This window comes from Trachinotus anak, unplaced genomic scaffold (assembly GCF_046630095.1).
Source record: "Trachinotus anak isolate AG129_WGS33_773 ecotype Australia unplaced genomic scaffold, CSIRO_AGI_Tana_v1 ptg000012l, whole genome shotgun sequence".
Lineage (NCBI taxonomy): Eukaryota > Metazoa > Chordata > Actinopteri > Carangiformes > Carangidae > Trachinotus > Trachinotus anak.
The window spans coordinates 21,569,441-21,586,367 of record NW_027273863.1 but is presented as its reverse complement, the minus strand read 5'-3'; the positions used below and the strand labels follow the sequence as shown (position 1 = coordinate 21,586,367).

At 38.4% G+C, this 16,927-nt stretch overlaps 3 protein-coding genes and 1 long non-coding RNA gene across 4 annotated transcripts; all 4 read left to right on the top strand.

The window, feature by feature from the left end:
• The first annotated feature begins 614 nt into the window (after positions 1 to 614).
• Positions 615 to 5,872, top strand: LOC139629423 (sodium- and chloride-dependent GABA transporter 3-like). The gene is made up of 8 exons (XM_071492032.1): positions 615 to 1,452; positions 1,896 to 1,998; positions 2,543 to 2,968; positions 3,812 to 3,915; positions 4,052 to 4,176; positions 4,290 to 4,402; positions 4,495 to 4,632; positions 5,477 to 5,872. The coding sequence occupies exons 3-8, from the start codon at positions 2,867 to 2,869 to the stop codon at positions 5,609 to 5,611; spliced, it is 717 nt and encodes a 238-aa protein (XP_071348133.1). The 5' UTR covers positions 615 to 1,452; positions 1,896 to 1,998; positions 2,543 to 2,866; the 3' UTR covers positions 5,612 to 5,872.
• A 103-nt stretch (positions 5,873 to 5,975) lies between these two features.
• Positions 5,976 to 7,891, top strand: LOC139629427 (uncharacterized). Its single transcript, XR_011692972.1, has 3 exons — positions 5,976 to 6,051; positions 6,506 to 6,673; positions 6,756 to 7,891. It is a non-coding gene; the product is annotated as an uncharacterized lncRNA (long non-coding RNA).
• Positions 7,892 to 10,530: 2,639 nt separating this feature from the next.
• Positions 10,531 to 11,441, top strand: LOC139629647 (sodium- and chloride-dependent betaine transporter-like). Its single transcript, XM_071492392.1, has 3 exons — positions 10,531 to 10,687; positions 10,804 to 10,938; positions 11,130 to 11,441. The coding sequence occupies exons 1-3, from the start codon at positions 10,531 to 10,533 to the stop codon at positions 11,435 to 11,437; spliced, it is 600 nt and encodes a 199-aa protein (XP_071348493.1). The 3' UTR covers positions 11,438 to 11,441.
• A 557-nt stretch (positions 11,442 to 11,998) lies between these two features.
• Positions 11,999 to 16,716, top strand: LOC139629646 (sodium- and chloride-dependent GABA transporter 3-like; the record flags this gene model as incomplete). Its single annotated transcript, XM_071492391.1, has 10 exons — positions 11,999 to 12,148; positions 12,247 to 12,381; positions 12,918 to 13,021; positions 13,628 to 13,752; positions 13,847 to 13,959; positions 14,050 to 14,187; positions 14,298 to 14,400; positions 14,681 to 14,781; positions 15,198 to 15,368; positions 15,610 to 16,716. Coding segments are annotated over 10 exons (1,248 nt in total), but the record flags the coding sequence as incomplete, so codon positions are not given.
• Positions 16,717 to 16,927: the final 211 nt, after the last annotated feature.

Here is a 16,927-nt window from a genome sequence, read left to right as displayed (position 1 = left end):
GTTTAGCCTTTATTTACTTCAACTCACATAACACCAAATTAACTGAGGAGCTTCTTGACTACCTCAGCGACCTCTGCCAGGGCTATGGGTGGGGCTTTTGACTCTGCCTTCTCCACAGAGGACATGTTAGTCAGGATCACTTTCCTTTTAGCTCTGTTTTGGTCTCCACCCACATGACCATTATACCTTTTCAGTAGCTTGCTTTTGCTGAACAAGTACCAGCCACCCAGTAATGCTGTCTACCTGCTGTTCAGCCCTGGGCAGGTAGTGTACAATAAGTTATCTGAATACTTCTTTTTTTGGAAATGGCAACTGGGGCTCATGAGAGCAGCACAGAATATATATTAGGTAAACTGGAAAGAATAAGTGAAAAGAGGATAAAACGCACTGTACTGTTATTTATTTCCCATTAAAAAAAAAAAAAAAAAAAAAAGTGCTGATGAGCAATTAGATTTGTTCCCACAACCATGAAGCAACCATAAAACTCCTCTTGGTTTGGCAAAATGAAAATCAAACATCAGCTGTTAATACTGGAATTACTGGTTATCTATGTACCTTTGCTGCCTTGAGGGGTGGGGATGGGGGGGGGTGAAGACACATTGTAAAAGCACCACACGTCAGTTTTTTGTACTTTGCAATAACACAATCACACAAGGAATTAAGATCCTGATCTTAAGATGAACAGAGAAAGACGAAAAAGAGCTCATCAGATGAAGGATGGAGACAGAGGACAGTGGGCAAATAAAACTGAATATATTCTGGTTGTTGCAGGAAATGTGGTCGGTTTGGGCAACGTGTGGAGATTTCCTTACCTCTGCTACAAGAATGGTGGAGGTGAATCATACAAACTTTGTATTTAGTAGAGCTGAATTATTTTTGTATCGTGGATTGGAAAAAAAATATTGAGGATTGGCAATTAAAGGAAATCGCTTATCTAATTTGTCATTTCCATGACAACACTTGTCTCTATATTTACTTCAGGTGCCTTTCTGGTGCCATATGGTCTGTTTGTTGTGGTGTGTGGGATTCCTCTGTTCCTGCTGGAGTCTTCAAGTGGTCAGTACACCCAGGAAGGATTCATCACCTGCTGGAGAAAATTTTGTCCAATAGCACAAGGTGAGATGCAGTCAGCAGAGGAGAAAAAAACATCACACTTCTAACATGTTATTGTAATATCAACTTCAAAAATCGAACTATTTTTGTCCAAAACCCAAATCGCTGTGAAAATGTGGTTCAAATAAATATCTGAACTAGATGTAAAGACTTAAATCTTGATACCCTAGAAAATGTAAACTATAATTTTCTGTATTTTAGGAATAGGATATGGGCAAGCCATAATGAAACTTTATGACTTCAGCTTTATTATAATCCAAGTCTGGGCTCTCTTCTACCTGGTGTTTTCATTCAAATCCCAGCTCCCCTGGGCCAACTGTGAAAACGCCTGGAATACAGGTAAATGTAATATGAATGTAATTGAATTTATGAAATTTTCAGTTTCTTAAGCACACAAACAAGTGCTATAAACAGAGAATGACAGTAGCCAAGGTGAGATTAAATAAAATCATGTAATGTGGTTAAAAGGAAGACTATATTACCCTGTTGTTTTGTCTACATCATCGAGTTCAGCAAGGACTGGAACTGGACATAAATAATAACATAGAACAAGTAACAAACAAAAAACTTGTTTCTCAGGGGGTCTGTACAGTTTGTGATAAATCTAGACTTTATTTGTGCACTGTCCATTGTAATTGTAAGTAATATTTCTTTTCACTGTGGACGGCAAAACCGTTTTGGGGGAATTCTCAGTGTCACTGCAAACATCTTCTGTTAGTCTGGTTAAGATAAGAGTCATTCCTTAAAGTCACTACTTTCATTTGTTGGTTCTCTTTAATCAGTTAACTGTATAGGTCTTCAGATTTTGAATTCTTCTTCACCAAATGTGACTACAAATCAGACCATGTCGACCAACACCACCGCTGCTGCCACCGAGTTCTGGGAGTGAGTCTAACTTCATATTAATTGCTTTTCATTGAGTAAATATTACCACATAAATCATTAATCATTAAGATACTAAGTATTATAGCAACATTGAATGAACAGTAATTATATTATTTGAAGAGTAGTTCTGCTTTGTCTGTGAAAATAGTTTTATCTGTGTCAACAGTACCAACAGTATTTGATACAGGTCTGATGGTGCGGACTGAAACTTCAAAAAAAGGATCAAACAACCTCCTGCAGCACAATCTTCTGTCGCAACAACCCAAAATTTTAGTTTAGTTTATAAATGTTTTTCTCCCAACAACCCACAATTGAATGTTCAATAACTAACACTACAGCCAAGGGCAGGCAACAGAAAATGTGACCTTTTAATACCTTCTACAGTGTTTTTTGACTCATGGATTTGTGGCTAACTGGGAACAATAATTACCATGAAATATATCTTTAAAGAGCTTACACTGGACATTTTCCCCGGTTGCCACCTATTAAGTCTAAACTGTCAAATGCTATTTTATTGTACCTCTTAAATTTCTCCTCTACTCAGACGACGTGTACTGGCCATGTCTGGAGGCATTGAGGAGCTGGGCAGTGTGAGATGGGATCTTGCCTTGTGTCTTCTGGCCTGCTGGGTGTTCTGCTACTTCAGTATCTGGAAAAGTGTCAGATCCTCAGGAAAGGTCCTGTGGAAATATTGTAAATAAAATGTTACACGTATGGTTTAAATGGATTTTAGAAACAAATACTCTTAACTTCATTTCATTGATTATCTCCATTAATCATCGTCAAAAAAAAAAGATTAGGGAAATTATGTTTGTGTGTGTGTTTTTTTTTAAAGGTAGCATATTTCACTGCGACTTTCCCCTACGTGATGCTCCTGATACTGCTCATCAGGGGACTGACTCTACCTGGAGCATGGGAAGGAATTCACTTTTACCTCTATCCTGACTTGACCCGTCTGGCTAACCTTGAGGTATTTTATTATGATACCATTTCATGTTACACTTGAGAAAGACCATGGTGGTTGGTAATCCACTAGTCACACAACAACCTTCAAGCACCATGGACAAATGCTGCATCTGCAAAAATCCAGAAAAAAGAGTTCAGAAAAACTAAGCATCACATTCACTAAAAGAGTCTTCACTCCTATAATCTGGGATTGAAAAGTGCGAGACAATCTTTCTTCTTGGACATCACCAAAACCATTAAGCACTTTATTTGCCACACTTGATAGGTGGTAGACAGCATTAATTGCCCCTGAACTCCTTTCAATGGATAAATGCAATGAGTTTGCTTCCTTTTTTTTTTTGGATAACATTGAAAACATACACATCAGTAGTCCCACGTTAAACAAAGAAATGTCACCAATACTTCCACATAAAAGTAAGCCCAGTTCAATGCCATTGCCTACAAAACTCTACAATGTCTGAAGCCATCAACATCCTACCTGGACATCTCCGGCACAGTTTTAGATTGGTTCAGATCCTATCTGCAAAACAGGGACGATTTTGTTTCCATTTAAGCGGATCAGTGCAGCATTAGTAATAAAAAGGGCGTTGTACTGGACTACTGTGGCGAAGAAGGAGCTGAGTTTCAAGTTCTTGATCTTTAGAAAAATCTCTTCTAAATACTTGTGAAGTCACACAAAGTGTGGCTGTAACATTTATTGTTAAGTCTGAGTCTAAAGAGCAAAACAAAAATGCCTGTCTTGCTCTGCCAAGGACATGTACAGTACTACTTTTACTGCAGTAAGCAACACTCCCTATTAGACTCCTGTACGATCCTATATACAATCATTTTTTTTGTCACATGACAGGTCTGGATAGAGGCAGGATCTCAAGTATGCTTCTCCTACAGCATTTGTTCAGGAAACCTAACTGTTCTTGGCAGCTATAATCGGCACAACAACAACTGTTACAAGTAAGTACAAACTGTAAAATAGAATTCATTTTAAAGGCTGTTTTACTTTGAATGAAATTGCTCGGACTATAAAATGATGACAAAAACAACAAAAGTTTAAAATTTAAGCTTTGGTTTGTGTCTCTGTGGCCTTCAGAGACTGCTTTTGGCTCTGTCTGCTGAACTGTGCGACCAGTTTTCTTGCTGGATTTGTCGTCTTCTCTGTACTTGGATTCATGGCTCAGAAACAGGGTGTTACTGTCGACAATGTAGTCGAGTCAGGTAAATACAAACATTTAAAATGAAATTCAACTAAAGTTTAGTTTTAGGCCCAAATACAGATAAAGTAAATGAATATTCTCCAAATGCCTTTTTTGTCAACGTCTAATTCATAGGTCCAGGTTTGGTCTTCATTGTCTACCCTCAGGCTACAGCAATGATGCCTTTTCCACAGTTCTGGAGCGTCTGCTTTTTCCTGATGCTCATTTTCCTCGGTGTGGACTCTCATGTAAGATGTTTTGCTGTATTACTGGATAAATAATAACTGGTGCCTTGTGGCCACAAAAATGGAATAATTTGCTTGTTTCATTTTTTTTCCAGTTTGTGACAGTTGAGGCTTTTACCACCGCAATAAGCGACTTGTTTCCAAAGATTTTGCGCGCAGCAGGAAGGTCTGAAATCTTTATTCTCCTCCTGTGTTTGCTCTTCTTCCTCCTACATCTGACTTTGGTTACTGAGGTGAATAAAGTATCCCCATTAAAGCGTTCAAACTAGGGATGTCACGATACCAGAATTTTGGTAGTTGGTACAAATACCACTGAAATTCCACGATTCTTGATCCCAGATTTGATACCACAGCAAATAAACAGAAGTCAACAGAGGCTGCTTGAATGCATGCGAAAGTACGAGCACATGATCCATATAATCAGTGTGGAAGTAGATGTTTAAACTGACTTATCAGGGTGACAGACCCATGGCGTGAAAATATTCATTTAAAAAGTCAGAGTTATATTCTGACTGACTGAACTGACTGTACTGACCTACTAATGTTCTGTGCAGCTCATTAGCTGCCGTGTTTGCCTAAACAAGCTAACATTAGTCTTTGTAAACATTGTATGTGAAGTATTGTTATAACAGACACCAGCGGGGCAATAACGGTAACATTTCAGGACACGAACTTGTTGACAACATGTTGTTGAAAAAGTTATCAACTGAAACTCACCCTGAACTCTGTGCACAGATCTGGATGTCTGTCTCTGAGCTGCTTAGAAAAGTTTGAGGTGTTTCCTTCTGTAACATGGTTTGCATTCTGGTGTTTCCTCCTGTGGGACAGTTTGCAGTGTTATTCTACTGCTCTTGTCAGTCTTGGAAGAATCACATCTCTAGTACCTATGACATCTACGGTATTTACGGTACTTAATGAAAACAAGTACTGGCACATTTTCTGAATTTTGGCATCGACTTGGCTAATGAAGTACTGGTTCTTGTGACATCCCTAATTCTATTATTCTATATTAATTATTGTCACTAGATGTTTTTGAAACTATTCCTTACATTCAAAACTTTTTTCTTCCTGCTGTAGGGGGGGATGTACATATTCCAGCTCAGTGATTATTATGGTTGTACCAGAGCTTGTCATTATTTTTTCGCTTTATCTGAGTGTCTGGCTCTGGCCTGGACTTTTGGTAAGTTCAAAAATCATTTATGGTCAATCTGATTTTCATGATATGCTCTGACTATTTATACAGCATGAATGTATGCATATGTTTTTGTTTCCGAATAATCAGTTATTTGGTTTTACTGTTCTCATATAGTACCAGTCAAACATTTGGACACACTGTATAAACAGGATATATAGGATGAAAAATAATGCTGTTTTTTTGGTTTGGTCAGACTGGTTGCATTACCTGCATGTAACCAACAGTTTTTATTTGATTGTTTATCCTGCCTCCTCAACCACAGTCTTATTTCAGCTGCAGTCCTGTGCCATATAATAAAAAAAAAAACTTGATATGACTTAAAAACTGGTCTAATGTATAGTCTGTGAACTTCTTAGGTGCTGACCGTGTTATTAACAACATTGGGGACATGACTGCACAGAGACCATCTGTTTTCTTCAAACTGTGCTGGAAATACATCATTCCTCTGCTGTCATTGGTGAGCCAAATAAGTTTGAACAGAAACAAAACATAGCTGTATTGTTCTAATTCAAAGACTAAAAGTCAGGAGCCCAGCCCCCACATTGATTTGGCTCAGCATGGGCATAAAGATGTATAGGATAAAAGGGATGTCATTACTTTTGCAAATATTTGCTCATAACCTCATGGTGGTGCTAGAGTAAATGATAAAGGATGCTGCAGGAACGTTTTTAAAAGATTTCATGTCAATCCATCCTGTAGTTATTGATGAATTTTAATGAGGACCAAAGTGGTGGATCGACAGAGCAACACTGTCATACCTAAAGCCACTCTGCTATACATTGTATTCTGAAGAACTTAAACACTAGCAGCACTAATATGTGACATATTTGTGCTACTTTGAGAAGGTCTACTGTATGTCCTTACACATTTCTAAGTTCAAGTCTTTATTCAGTTTTTTTCTTCCTTCACAGATTTCCTTTATCCTGTACCTGGTTGGTTTCACACACCTAACGATTAATAACTACGTTTATCCTGGCTGGGCGTACGCACTAGGCTGGAGCATGACTCTCTCCTCTGTTCTCCTTGTGCCACTGTGGGCAGCTGGGCAGATGTGTTTGACGCCGGGAACCTTCAGACAGGTCAGTGCTTCAAGAAGAGTTTTCTGCAGCTCAGGAGGGGGGATAAAGTGGTGCTTAAACTTACTTATTTTCTTTGTTCCAGCGTTTGTATATCCTCTGTCGTCCTGCTGAAGATCCAGCCTGGCAGGAAAGAGAAATGGGAGAGGAGGGGATGACTGAGGAACTGAGAACGTCTGCAGTGACAGCTTAATATTAACTGAAATGTCATGCAAACTACACACTTCAATCATTAGATCAGTTACAAAATAAGTTAAAATGTACTTCCATGCAGCTGCATCCCTAAAACCTTCAAAGTTGTCTCAGTTATTATGCACCACACATTACTGATTTTACTTATTTCCAAACCCCATACTCAGGACATTTAATTTAATGGTTTAAGACCTGGTTTTGTATTTAAATATGATAAGTAAGTAGACGGAAGGATATAGTCAAATTGAGAAAAACATGTAAAAGCAGCAAAAATCTGCCCTCCAGAATTGTATTAGAATCACAATGAACCAAGTTCCTTGATCTCTCGCTGAACAAAGCCAGGAGGAAAAGGGAAAGGCAGAGAAATGATGTAGACAGAGGGCAGTAGGAATATATTCTGGTATTATCTGGAAGCAGGAAATGTGGTCAGTTTCTGTGGAGATTTCTGTACATCTGCTACAAGAAAGGTGGAGGTGAGCCTTACATGTTCTGAATTTAGCAGAGGCTTGATTACACAAAATTAAATTGTCATTACTTTGAGCACACATGTCTCTCTGTGCACACATCAAAGTGCCATTCTGGTGCCAAATGATCTGTTAGCCTGTTAGCTGTGGTATGTGGGATACCCCTGTCTCCACTGGCACAAGGTGAGATGAGCTAAAATGTGAGGTCAACAGGAGACAAAAAGGGCACAAATCAAACTTTAAACATAAGTCTATTACACAAAGACAAGAAATAACAATTTACCAGAAATAATTTAAACATTTTTGCCAATGTTGTATTTATGAATGGGTGTTATTTTAAAAACTGTGGTTTGCATTTAACTGTTGGAACTGGATTTGGGCAGCTGATGATTTCACTGTGTACCTTTGTCTAATTTTAATTAAAGCCTGGGCTCTCCTCTGTTGACTGTTAATTCTGCTGACTGTTGACACACATGTAGATCATTTGTTGAATTACCCTGTGATTAATAGCAGGCACATGTCAGTCAGGTAGACCTCGAATGTACTCATAATGTCTTGCCCTCAGTTTGTGATAGTGGAGAGTTTTATCGCCACAGTGACCAACTTGTGACAGTTGCTCCGTGCACCATTCAGGCACGAGATCTTCGTCCTCATCATCTGTTTATCCAGCTTCCTCATACATTTGACCCTGGTTACTGAAGTAACAAATAAAATAGAATCAGATAAATTTAATTGCCTACATTGTCTTCCAATCTATGTACATTATTCAAATCTTGTCACTTTCTGCTTGAAGGAGGAATATACATATTCCAACTCATTGATTTCTATGGCTTGGCCAGAGACCGTCAGAATTTCATGGCTGTTTCTCAGTGTGTGGCAGTGGGCTGGATATTTGGTAAAAATCACCAATTTCTTACATATAGCTGCTGTCATTCTATACTTGTAAACCTGTTGTAAAGTTGTTGTTGAAAATGTCAGATATAAGATAAAAAGGATCCAGTAGCTTTGTTCAGGCTGATTTACATTAGATTTACATTCACTCATTTGGCAGACGATTTTATCCAAAGTGACGTACAAGTGACTTCAGTAAAGCTTCAGTGCAGTGGGAAATCTTGGTTGTTTATGGAAGTGCACCAAAAGTGCACAGTAAGGGCAAGTTAAACATATTAAGGTTTTAGGAAAGGAGGTACTCTTGGAAGAGATGAGTATTCAAGAGACCACAGATGAGGACAGTCTGGACTGAGACTGCCTTGTATGCAGGGATGGCAACATCAGGCGACATGCCCTGGAGGAGTACAGTAGCCCAGAAGGAGCATAAGGCTGTACGACTGAGTTCAAGTAGATGGGTGCAGACCCAGAAGTCACTCTGAGGCCAACATTAGTGACTTGAATTTGATTCGGGTGGCCATGGGCACACTGTGCACACTTTTTAGTGTAAATTTACAGTCATTTACTGGCAGCAGTTTGCCCAAAAGTCAATGTATTTTTTTTACAGTTTCTTACTGTATTTTAGAATTACAGTAAATCACTGGAAATACATTCTTTACTGTGTTCTTGTAAATTTACAACAAAATACTGTTCACAGTTTTGTCAGTAAATTACTGTAAATTCACAGTATGTTACTATGGTACAGTTACTACTACTACTACTACTACTACGACTACGACTACTAATAGTAATAATAATAGTAATAGACAAATTAATGAAAAGGGACAACATTTAAGTTCATTTTTAAATATTTTTTGAATATGTTTTATTTTACTAAATCTAAATTTTACAGTAATTTAATCTCAAATTGCTGAAGGGGCTGTATAACTTTTCTTTGTACAAGTTGCATTGTTGAAAATACCTGTAATGGTACAGTAGTCCACACATATTCAGTTAAGGTAGACTAGACTGTAATACAAAGAGTACAATTTTTCAGGAGCCGGCGACATTAATAGTGTGTTTTTATGACAGTGTCTGTCTGCTTGACGATCCAGTTTTGCACGAACAAAAATGATTGAAGTGAGATGAACAGACTGAGGACTTTCTCTTTTTAGATAAAACAGATGTTGACAAAGTTTTCCTTTGGGAACATAATTTTGTTAAATATTGTATTGTGTGGCCTCCAGTGAGTCCCACCCCTAGTTTTTTGCTACCAGTTTGTAAACATGTTTATTTCTGCTGTAAAGTTGAGCATTCTAACAAAGGAGACTGGAAATACAGTTTTTGGAACTTCATTGTTGGCTTCACTTTTCAGCGTTCAGAGTTTGGGTTAGAGTCCAAATAGCTATCAGAAGATCATTTAAGCCATTTAACAAACAAAAAGCTTTGACTGTTTAAATTTGTTATAACTTGAATATATTTTGTTTGATGACACATGTTTGGACAAAGCAAGTCATTTGAAGATGCCACCTTGTGCTCTGGGAACTTGTGATGAATGTTTCTCAGTATTTCTTTCTGACATTTTTTTGATATATCTGTGTGAATGTGGATGTAGATTATTGTAATTTGAGAGTTACTGACACAAGAGACTTGTAATTTTCTCTCAAACTGGAATCCCTTCTTTATCATTGTCAACACACTCTTTTATTGGGTAACATTGAAAAACACAAAAGGTCTGCAGCAGTGTTTGTTCTTCTTCAGTGCAAATAAATGTGTCTGACAATATCCTTCTTTGTTTCTTTCGGACAATTGTTTAATTACGTTTGAAACAGATTTCTTCTAACTTTTTTGTCTCTTCCTCTGAGGTTAAAGCATCTTAGAATAATAAAACTGAATTGCCTTTTCTTATTTCAAAGAACTTTTACAGTAGCTTGCTTTTACACAACCACTATTGGCCACTTTGTCTACCTGCTGTTCAGCCCAGGGCAGGATTTTTTATTTCAATTTTTATTTAATTGTTGTTTTTTTTTGGGGGGGGGGTTAGCCTCATGAGAACAGCGCAGACCAATTTACAAACAAGTTTTGAGAGACCATGAGTTCTACAGGGTTCTACCAGGTTATGGTTGCTCCTCTGGGTTTAGCAAAACCAAAACCAAACATCAGCCCTTAACACTGGAATTACTGGTTTAGCATGTGATCTATCTTGTAGTAAATTCACTAATTTTTCTTTTGTGGCCAGGGTGTAGTCAGATGAAGACATTACAAAAGCAGCAAATGTCAGTTTTCTGTATTTTGGAAAAACAGAAACACACAAGGAATTAAACTCTTGATCCTGAGATGACCAGAGAAAGACAAAGAAGAGAAAATCAGATGAAGGATGGAGACAGAGGACAGTGGGCAAATAAAACGGAATATATTCTGGTTGTTGCAGGAAATGTGGTCGGTTTGGGTAATGTGTGGAGATTTCCTTACCTCTGCTACAAGAATGGTGGAGGTGAATGTTATACACTACAACTGGGAATCTTTCATATTGATGCGAGATGAGTGAATTTAGACTTATAATTTAATATATCATCTCCATGACAACACACACCTCTGTATTTACTGCAGGTGCCTTTCTGGTGCCATATGGTCTGTTAGCTGTGGTGTGTGGGATACCTCTGTTCCTGCTGGAGAGCTCCGTTGGTCAGTACACCCAGGAAGGATTCATCACCTGCTGGAGGAAACTGTGTCCACTGGCACAAGGTGAGATGATGTGGGTTGAACTAAAATGTTCAATCAACTGGAGAAAAAAGGCACAAATCACACTTTGAACATAGGGCTATTACACAAAGACAAGAAACTACAATTCCAGAGAAATCATTCAAACATCTTTGCCAATGTTTTGTCCATCAACAGGTGCTGTATTAAAAACTGTGGTTTGTATTTCCCTGTAGGAATTGGATTTGGGCAACTGATCATGTCACTGTGTGCCTTCATCTACATTCTAATTGAAGCCTGGGCTCTCCTCTACCTGGTGTTCTCGTTCAGGTCCCAGCTCCCCTGGGCCAGCTGTGAGAACACCTGGAACACAGGTAAGACTTTGGGGTTGAGCCTCCAGGGTCCCAACAGTCTCTCCAGTTCACCTCAATGGAATCTTTCTTTGTTCCCAAACTCAGCTCAATGTCTCAGTCTGCAGACTTCAACTAATGTTACAGCAAATCAGACCAACACCACCTCTGCTGCAATTGAGTTCTGGGAGTGAGTCAAATTTCCCCTTTGTCTGATGAACCATGAGAAAATGTATACTGTTCTGTCACTGCTTCACTTTTGATGAATTCTTCAAGCACTTTGAAATGAAAGCTTTCAAAAAGTTGATGTACTTAGAACAATATCAAGGACTCTAATTGGTGCTTTTGCTATTGGTTGCAATTCACAATAATAAAAGGTAGTTGCGTTGTGATGCAGCTTTGCAAATACACAATGACAGCTTTGACTTCAAGTTTACAATTTTTTCAGTGATTGAATTAGAAGAAGATCCAACACAATTTATTATTCAAAGTGTGATGAAATAACGTGTTAGATGCAACAACAGAAAGGGTAGAAAATGTTTATACATTTGCATAAACTCAATTATGTTGCAAATATCCTTTAACGTTTGCAAAACTGCTACTGGCTATTGTGATTCAATGTCATGCTAAATTATCAATTAGAAGAATTATCAGCTAAATTATGAAAAAATAAACAGATATTGCAAGACATCCTTTGTACTAGTACAGCCCTCCTATGTGCCTCTACAGCAGTTTATGTCACATTATAATCACCTCTTATATTTCTCTTGAGACGACGTGTACTGGCCATGTCTGGAGGAATTGAGGAGATGGGCAGTGTGAGGTGGGATCTTGCCTTGTGTCTTCTGGCCTGCTGGGTGTTCTGCTACTTCAGTATCTGGAAAGGTGTCAGATCCTCTGGAAAGGTCCTGTGGAAATATGTGAATTCTTAATCTACTTGTAGTGCAGAGAATCATCAATATCCCATGACAACTTATGTTCAGAAATGTCCTTTTCTTTTCAGGTGGCATATTTCACAGCCACGTTCCCCTATATGATGCTCACGGTCCTTCTCATCAGGGGCCTGACTCTACCTGGAGCTTGGCAAGGAGTTTACTATTACCTGTATCCAGATTTGAACCGTTTGGCTAACCTTAAGGTGACCAGTTTATTTAATCCCAATTTTAGTAAATAATCCAAATCCTACTCCTTTTTCAGTCATCTCTTCAGGGCTTTAACCAAACTCGATCACAACTATGTGATGTGTCTTCCAACCATATGTAAAAGAAAACATATTTATAGTTGTTGTGACTGCATACACTAGAGACAAAAAGCACAGTCTGTGTTGTCTTGACATGATGAGTCATACAAATAAGGGAGAAGGACACACACCTTAGGATACTCCCAACAAATGGGTTGTCATATTGTGAAAACGCTGAATGCTGCACCAAGCAGGTGTGATTGTTGAGCTGTCTCTTTTGAAAAGTTACAAAATTTGTCAAATGTAGCCAAAATGCAGGGGTTTGATCCTGACAGCAAACTGAGACCTTCATTTAGATGCTTTACTGTGTTGGGTTTGGTGTTCTGTTCGGGAAATTACTGACATCCTGCATCTTCTATTGTGGGATCTTTACAATACAATCTTTCCATCATGGCGTCATCCTTCTGTAGACAGACATTTTTCTCACATTACAGGTGTGGATCGAGGCAGGATCTCAAATATTTTTCTCCAATAGCCTGACAGCAGGGACTATGAATGTTCTGTGCAGCTACAATGAATACAACAACAACTGTTACAAGTAAGTTTGACTGTGACTTTCTTGTTTAAAATATTTTTCTCATTTGTTATGGTTTTTTGAAGACAGGAAATGGATACAACAAGCTATTTCACCACCCTATTTTATTTTGTTTGTGACCTAGATGATGGAACTTGAAAATCTTTTCTCAGTTATTGGAGAAAGGAAAATATTAAATAGAGCTGTCGTATGTATTCGATTTTGAGGTTTTGAGTTAGTGTTCATTGCTGTGTTGTATTGTGAGTCTTAGTGTGAGTATGAATGTGTGATATTGTATGTCTTGATGTATCTGTTGTCATTGAAGTATTGTTTATAAATTTATCGGGACCCAAGGAAGAGTAGCAACTGTCACAATACAGCGGCTAATGAGGATGAGATATCAACAACTCTGACGATCCTACTATTTTGGTGATAGAAGACATTTTTGTTGTTATACATAGATCGATAAACAGTAAAGGAAAGAGTCAGACCGGTCGGGAGTCAAACCGGTGACCGCCTGCTAAGAGCGTCTTGTGCTCACATGGTACACGCCCTAACCACTCAACTACCAGGCCACCCCAAGAATTTCCCATTTTTAACAAGAATATTTCGTCTTACCTTGACCTCCAGAGACTGCTTTTGGTTCTGTCTACTGAACAGTGGGACCAGTTTTGTTGCTGGATTTGTCATCTTCTCTGTACTTGGATTCATGGCTCAGAAACAGGGTGTTACTGTCGACACTGTGGTTGAATCAGGTAAATATCAGGATTCATTTGAGTGCAATGTTTAAGATCTTTACACTAAATGAACCACAGAAGAATTATATCATCCTTCTCCTCCAAACCACAGGTCCAGGTTTGGCCTTCATTGCCTATCCTCAGGCAACAGCTATGATGCCTTTACCACAGTTCTGGACCGTCTGCTTCTTCCTGATGCTGATCCTGCTGACTGTTGACACACATGTAGATCATTTGTTGAATTACCTTGTGATTAAAAGCAGGCACATGTCAGGCATGTAGAACTCAAATGTACTCATAATATTTTGCCCACAGTTTGTGATAGTGGAGAGTTTTATCACCACAGTGATCGACCTGTTTCCGAAGTTGCTCCGTGCACCATTGAGACACAAGATCTTCGTCCTCATCATCTGTTTATCCAGCTTCCTCATACAACTGACCCTGGTTACTGAAGTAAAACAAAAATATTTCCACTAAAAATTGGACATTATTATGTTTTATTGAATTCAATACAATGTGTTCCATTATGTGTATTATTCAAACCTTGTCTCTTTCTGCTTTAGGGAGGAATATACCTATTCCAACTCATTGATTTCTATGGCTCCACCAGAGTTTGTCAGAATTTCATGGCCATATCTCAGTGTGTGGCAGTGGGCTGGATATTTGGTAAAAATCACCAATTTCTTAATTATAACTGCTGTTATTCTATACTTGTATACTTGTTCATGTCAATAACTCCTGTAAAAAGACCAAGGAGCAGCAGGATGGTATATGTGTGATTTACACAAAATAAACTGCAGGAGCATATCACCCAGTGCAACACTGTGCTCACGAAGGTGTTTTGAATTGTTTTTGGACAACAATGGTGGTCCAATGGTGTCTTAGCATTTTGCAGTATAAATAAAATATGAAACTGGACTAAATGTAAAATCTGAACTTCCATCAGGTGCTGACCGCTTTCTTGACATCATTAAGGACATGACAGGACAGAGACCATCTGTTTTCTTTAAACTGTGCTGGAAATACATCATTCCTCTGCTGTCAGTGGTGAGTCTGAGAGGTTTTCACACATCGAACAGATTATCTTTGTGATTCTCATCACTGGCTGCCAATGACTTTACATACTTCTATTAGGTCTACTAAATTTGAGTGTAAATTGTCTTCTGAGTACAGATGGATTTGGTGCTTCTGGAATTTTGCATGCAAGTTTTACATATTTATCTTCCAGGAGTTGTGTTAATTTAAACTTACAATACAACAACATTCAGAAAAAACTAGGGGATACGGACCCTGACAATCTAATCAGTCTTATATACCTCTGCTGGAAATATTTACCATACCCAACTATTAATGGTCACTTATGATTTAAAAAGATTTAAAAATCTTGATTTGTTGACGATTTTTAATGAAATCACATAATATGGTCTTTATCTGTGTAAAAAACTGTCTCCACACGTTCACAGATTTCCTTCATCCTGTACCTGGTTGACTACAAACACCTCAGGGTTAACGACTGGTATGTGTTCCCTGACTGGGCATATGCACTGGGGTGGACCATGACTCTCTCCTCTGTTCTCATGGTGCCACTGTGGGCAGCTGGACAGATGTGTTTGACCCCAGGAACCTTCAGACAGGTCAGTGCTCAAAGAGTCTGCAGAGTAACTTGAGAACACTTTGCATAAAAATGACAAAAAAAATCTTGAACGTTGGCAAAGAAAAATAAAAACTGAAAAACAAAAATAAGCAAGTAAAATTGTTTAGTCTACTTAATGCATTGAAGTGAAGGCAAAGCATGTTGAAGGACTTGAAATGTCTCCTGTAAGTTGTGCATTTAGTGTGGAAACTGACCTTTCTTGTTCTTGTCCTGTGTTCCAGCGTTTGTCTGTCCTTTGTCGTCCTGCTGAAAATCCATCTTGGCAGAGGAGAAAACTGGGAGAGGAGGGCACAAGTTTGGAACTGAGGACGTCTGAAGTGACAGCTTAGTGTGACCTTTGAAGTCAAACTGAATGGAAATGTCAGCTATCATACTGTATATGTGCTTATGGTGTTTAACGTAGAAAATATCTCAATATGTCTAAGTATGAATATAGATGGTTTTACACTTCTTGGTGATGTTAACCACAGGTTTCTAAAGAGCGGTTTTGAAGCTCGGTGCTGCTGGTGTTGTGTCAAAGTCTGTTTTACCGTCAGATAGTGTTTCCCCTAATCTTAACATGTAACCTTACACTAACCCTAACATTTAACCTGATACTAGAATTTTATCCACCGCAAAAAAGCAGGAGCACAGACTTCCTCACGTTCTGTCAGTCAATTAAACACACAGCAAAATATATCATTTTTCCAGTATCTGCATGAAAAATCCTCCTAGAGGAATGAACTCCACAAACATTGCCTGGAGGTCATGTTCACTATCTGTAATTGGGTAAAGTGACCTCGAACAGACAGCTAATGGCGAGACACTGAGCCGCTAGCACACTGTGATGGCACCCACCTGTCCCTTAAAATGAAATTTAAACAGGTGAGTTACATAAAAATTCCCCACCATGCAGTTGTCATGAAGGGAGAAATTAACTATTGAGACCAAAGCTGTTTTTTGTACCAGGTTTAAACATGTTTATTTCTGCTATGAATTTTGGCCTTTTAACATAGGAGTCTGACGATGCAGTTTTTGGCACTTAAGTGTTTTGGCTTCACTTTTCACCCCCAAAGTTTGGGTTAGAGTTCACATTGCTATCAGTCGATCATTTAAGCCATTTATCAAATAAAAAGCTTTTACTGTTTAAAATCGTTTTAACTTTAATATCTCTCAGTTGATGACAAATGTTTGGAAAAAGTTATTTGAAGATGTCAGCTTGTGCTGTGGGACCTTTGTGATGGGTGTTTCTCAGTATCTCTTTCTGATATTTTGTGAGATGCAAATCAAATAACCAACTAAAACATGTATGACTGGTAATGACAGTAAGCATTGGCTGCGTGCTCTGCTCATTTATATATATATATATATATATATATATATATATATATATATGATTGTGGTGAAGCAGCCCTTTTGTTCAGATTTGGGCAAATGTTAGGGTTTTAAACTTAAAAGTTTTGAGTTTTAACATGTTGGGCTGCTGGTGGTACAGTGGTGAAGTGGTTTGCGCTGCAGTGGTTCTGGGTTTGAACCCCGACCTGGGGCCTTTCCGTGTGG

Excerpts from the sequence above, each read along its gene's own strand:
- LOC139629647 (XM_071492392.1), top strand. The coding sequence starts at position 10,531 with ATGACCAGAGAAAGACAAAGAAGAGAAAATCAGATGAAGGATGGAGAC. Across the intron at positions 10,688-10,803 it reads CTGCTACAAGAATGGTGGAG|GTGCCTTTCTGGTGCCATAT; the intron begins GTGAATGTTATA and ends TATTTACTGCAG. Across the intron at positions 10,939-11,129 it reads ACTGTGTCCACTGGCACAAG|GAATTGGATTTGGGCAACTG; the intron begins GTGAGATGATGT and ends ATTTCCCTGTAG.
- LOC139629423 (XM_071492032.1), top strand. The coding sequence starts at position 2,867 with ATGCTCCTGATACTGCTCATCAGGGGACTGACTCTACCTGGAGCATGG. Across the intron at positions 3,916-4,051 it reads CACAACAACAACTGTTACAA|AGACTGCTTTTGGCTCTGTC; the intron begins GTAAGTACAAAC and ends TGTGGCCTTCAG. Across the intron at positions 4,403-4,494 it reads TCCTCGGTGTGGACTCTCAT|TTTGTGACAGTTGAGGCTTT; the intron begins GTAAGATGTTTT and ends TTTTTTTTCCAG.